The 4,600-nt window shown below is 40.8% G+C and overlaps 1 protein-coding gene across 1 annotated transcript; it reads right to left on the bottom strand.

Moving 5' to 3' along the window:
• Positions 1-1,704: 1,704 nt before the first annotated feature.
• LOC127534568 (zinc finger BED domain-containing protein 4-like) lies at positions 1,705-3,856 on the bottom strand. The gene is made up of 5 exons (XM_051950139.1): positions 3,697-3,856; positions 3,471-3,610; positions 3,056-3,286; positions 2,118-2,961; positions 1,705-2,042 (listed from the first exon to the last, which is right to left on the bottom strand). Exons 1-5 carry the CDS (start codon positions 3,854-3,856, stop codon positions 1,720-1,722), a joined length of 1,698 nt encoding a protein of 565 aa, XP_051806099.1. The 3' UTR covers positions 1,705-1,719.
• Between the last annotated feature and the right edge of the window lie 744 nt (positions 3,857-4,600).

Genomic DNA, 4,600 nt, shown 5'->3' with positions numbered 1-4,600 from the left:
TATATATGTATATGTCACAGTACCAGTTGTATTTTTGTTATTGAGTTTGTATTTTAGTTGCATGGTTTGGAGGGGTCATTTTAATTGTTTATTTTTATTTTATAGTTGCATGGTTTTGTTTGCAGTGGTCATTTTGTTATGTTTCTATTTAGTTGCACGGGTTTATTTTGAGTGTGCATGTTTACTGGGTGGAGTGATCTTTCTTTTTGTGAGTTGTAATTAGTGAATACAGCTGGCACTGATTAGTGGAGACTGCGATTGATTGGACAGAGCTACCTGAGCTGATGAAGAAAAGAGGGACACATGTGCAAGAAAGGAGGGCACAGGGGGAAAACAAAGGAGAGGAAGTAACAGGGCGGCCGTGAGAAGAACTGGAGACAGACGGGGAACAAAGTGGAGTGTGTGTGTGTGTGTGTGTGTGTGTGTGGTGTGTGTGTGTGTGTGTGTGTGTGTGTGTGTGTGTGTGTGTGTGTGTGTGTGTGTGTGTGTGTGCTGTGTGTGTGTGCGTGCGTGTCGTGGTGCGTCCGTCCGTCCGTCCGTCCGTCCGTCCGTCCGTCCCTAGCCTGCATACGTCGGACCAGCCGTGAGGAGGACTCGGAGGTACGGAGGCCAAGGAGGAAGTGTGCTTGCACGTCACTCATCGACCTCGGTCGCCTGTCCCCCGGAGAGAAGTCCCTTAAAAGGACTATTGCACCGGCCAAGATAAGCATAGCCTCAAAAAGAACCAGTGTGCTCTGTTGCCCCCAACGGGACTGTTTTAATAGGATTTTAGTCTCTTTCTTTTTAAGAAGTTATTGTATCTTGTGTTGTTGTTTTTTAAAATTTAGGAAATAAATTTCCTTCATTGCTCACTGCATTTGTGCATTTTTTTTTTTTTTTAAGTGGAACCAAGTCTTTTGACTGCTGGTAAAAGTTACTTGAAGCTGTGCAAGTCCATGTGACATATACGCATCCATGACCCTTTTATACCACCCATTTTACAGGCATCTGCTTTCTTTCTGTTGGCTGAGCAGAAGTTTCTGTTAGTTTAATAAGGTTAATGATTTAACAGAACTGGATATGGATGCAGACATTTAGGCTATGTGTGGCTATAAACAACTGCACAGTCAAACAGCCCACTATATTTAGGCTACTTTACATGAAAAACATGATCAACATGAAGTACCTCCATGAAATAATGCCGAGGTCTTACCTGTTTGAACAATGTTTTATATTTCATCTTTAAGCGCCCACGTGCACTTCTCCCCGCAGGATTCACCTAAATGAATAACTGATATATTCTACCATTCAGGACAGTTATTCTCTGTAGTATTATGATTACGAAGGACTACAATTTAACTTATGCATTGACCCGGGCAGCAATGTTTCCACGCCGTCTCCCTCTCTTTTGCAGCTGCACGGTGGTTGCACTTCTTTCTTAAAACTGCTCAAACTTGCCTATGAGCACGTTTAAAAATTTCCAGTTCAAAAACGCAGCCTTTTGCTTCCCTGTTGCCATGGTGACTCATCAAATCGGGGCTCCATTGCTGCTGTCTTTTCAGAGTTGGGGTGCACGCCAGTGATGTGCAGATGATACCTCAGTGTGCGTGTCACACATTCCCCCTACTGTGTCGACGCTGTATCACGCTGTATTGGTATGTGTATGGGTTCCATCTAGTGGTTAAAAAAATGTACTGCAGCATATAACTAAAGGCACACTTGTAATGAGTTTCCATAACATTAAACATTTTTATTCAGAAAGAGAAGTTTTTGAAGCATGTTTGGGCTCAAACGATTTCTTCTCTTGGATGCAATTTCTCCAGCTTTGGAGAAAATTCGTTCACAAGGAGCTGATGAGGCTGGAGTAGACAGATATTTTTGGGACAGTTTGAATAAGTGTGGGTAGGTATTCTTTTGAGATTTCCAGTATTCCAGTGGATCTTCGGTTCTGGGAATGTTTGCTGATGAAAGGTATCTTTGTACTTCTATCATGGCATCAGCCACAACACTTGTACTTGTTCGAGTACGGGCCACCTCCATGTCCAGCTGTTGCCACAGGTTGTCTGTAAAACAAGACATGATTAGCTTCAAATGTAAATATATCACCCCGAAAACATTTTGAATAAATAAATACACACCTGACATAGAAGATGCTGGCAAATGAGATGAGGGGCCAGGCTGATCTTCCTGTGGTGCCGAAGGTGGCCCAGAAATTCTCATCTCTGCAGCACATTCAGATTTTAGTTTCTTCACAGCATCATTTATTTTGGTCCCATTTAAGAATCCAAGGGCTTTAAATCGTGGATCTAATAAGGTTGCCAGAGACAGATGACTGGAAGATTCATAATTGTTCAAGGTTTCGGTTACTCTTTTGTCGAGTTCATGACGCAGTTTTTTTCCAACTGATGTTTCCAGAGATGGAGCACATTTTTGCATTGTATGATGAAGCATTTTCATCATCGGGATTATTTTGCTCCCACTCACTCGCTTCTCCTCTGAAAGCTCCACAGTAGCAGCATTAAAAGGGGCAAGCACAATCAGGACTTCTGCAATGATGTCATGCTCCTCTCCAGTAAGTGCAGGCAATGGTGTTTTTAAAGATGCCAGACTCACCCAAACAGGCTCTTTTTGGCTTGCTATTCTTGACAGCATTTGGTATGTGCTGTTCCAGCGTGTAGGAACTTCATTTATGAGTTTCAGAATTGGTTTTTGCATTTGTTGCTGCACGTGACTCAGCTTTTCCTTGGCAAGAGTGCTGGAACGAAAATAGGTGACGATGTTTTTGGTTTTATGTCGGATATCAGTTAGGTCTGACACTTGATCGCAAGATTTTTTAACAATCAAATTTAAAGTATGTGCGATGCAAGGACTATGCCCGATTTTTAATAGTCTTGCAGACGCGATCATATTTGCCCCGGCATCAGTTACAAAGCGTGCAACCTTCCCTGTGATGGCCCAGCTGTCAATCAGATCTTGTGTGACCTAAAAAAATACAGAAATAAAAAATAAGTCTATGAGTATATGACAAGTACATGACATCAACAGATACCATTATTAATATTTTCAAAAAACCTACCTCAGCAATATTCTCTGCTGTGTGGCTCTTGGGAAAATATTTAACTCCCAGCACAGTGGTGCACATTTTATTTTCAGTGTCAAAGAAGTGGCCAGTCACAGCCAAGTAGGCCTCCATGTTTACTGAAGTCCACATATCTGCTGTAAGGCTGATTGCATTGGTGGAGTGTAATTTTTCCTTAATGTTCTGGGTTTCTGCTGCATATCTCTCAGAAACCATTTCCTTTAGAGCCTGTAAAGTAGAAGAAAATCTTCAAACAATAATAATTGAAACTCCTAATGATAAGTGCAATTTCTGACATATAGTACCTTTCTTATTAGCAAACCACCAATAATTTCTCTACCAGAGTCTATTACAGATCCAGAATTCCATTGAAATATTGTCAATATAATATTATGGAAATATAGTACAGTACCTTTCTGGTTGGTATTGCGTATGATGGCTCAAGAGTCTGGAGCATCTCCCTGAATCCCTCGTCCTCAACGATGCTTAAAGGTTGGCAATCTTTGATTATCATATTTATAATGCATCGATTGAGGGCCTGTTTTCTAGAGGCTTGAAGTAAAAAAAAAAAACAGTTTGATTTAGAATGTAATTAGCCTCCATAATAATTAGTGATAGATTACAAAATAATAATCCACCAGTATCCATTCCTGGTGTATTGTCTTCTCTTTCATGACGAGCTTTATAATGCCGTAGCATTGATGATGTGTTTCGGGTTGCATAAGACAACTCCGTTGAACACAGACGACATTTAACCTGTGGATCATAAAAATATACACTACAGATTTTGTCAGCCATTTAAATTGGAACGAAGTACAAAGAAATTACCTTATCAGGTGATATAAGGTCAAAATGATCCCACACGGCAGAGTACTTTCTCTTTCTCGGAGGTTCCATAGCAATGAACAGCGTCGAAGCAACAAGTGAGTCGATGGGTGCTGGACTTCCTCAAGTAGAACTGGCGCCTCGAGGACACGTGATACAACATGATACAATACGACACAGTTACTGTGTCGGTCACGTGACTTTTCTTAAAGCGATACGCTCAGTGATACAGCTCGGCTGAGGTATTGCTTTCAGTGCATGATACGTGAATCGGTGCCTCGGCTCGTTCAGACCAACACTAGTGCACGCGCTTAACTCCGAGTGAAACTACTCCGAGTTGATTAAACCAACTCATATCAGCCATTGTGAAACCGAAAACTCTGAGTTTTCTATCTCAGAGTAGATCAACTCTGAGATAACGCCCGAGCGCCCTCTACTGGCCAGCCGCTACTGGTATCAATCATCAAGTGCATAGGTGCTTCAGAGTAGTAAACATCAAAAATAATTTTAATTCCACTTATTTACAATAAGTTTCTTGACATAACACTTTTATCATACTGCTGATGCTGCTTGTCTGTTGATCCATTGACAACTCTGTCTTCTTCCTTCCTGTCTGAAAGTTAATAAGATTATATTAGCTTTGAAATTGTTTAGACAAGTTAGTTATTAAATTACAAAAGTGTTATTAAAAACAATAAATTTTGTTTAAAAATGTGA

This window comes from Acanthochromis polyacanthus, chromosome 6 (assembly GCF_021347895.1).
Source record: "Acanthochromis polyacanthus isolate Apoly-LR-REF ecotype Palm Island chromosome 6, KAUST_Apoly_ChrSc, whole genome shotgun sequence".
Classification (NCBI taxonomy): Eukaryota; Metazoa; Chordata; class Actinopteri; family Pomacentridae; genus Acanthochromis; species Acanthochromis polyacanthus.
The sequence above is the reverse complement of the archived record's forward strand: the minus strand, read 5'-3'. Positions and strand labels throughout refer to the sequence as shown.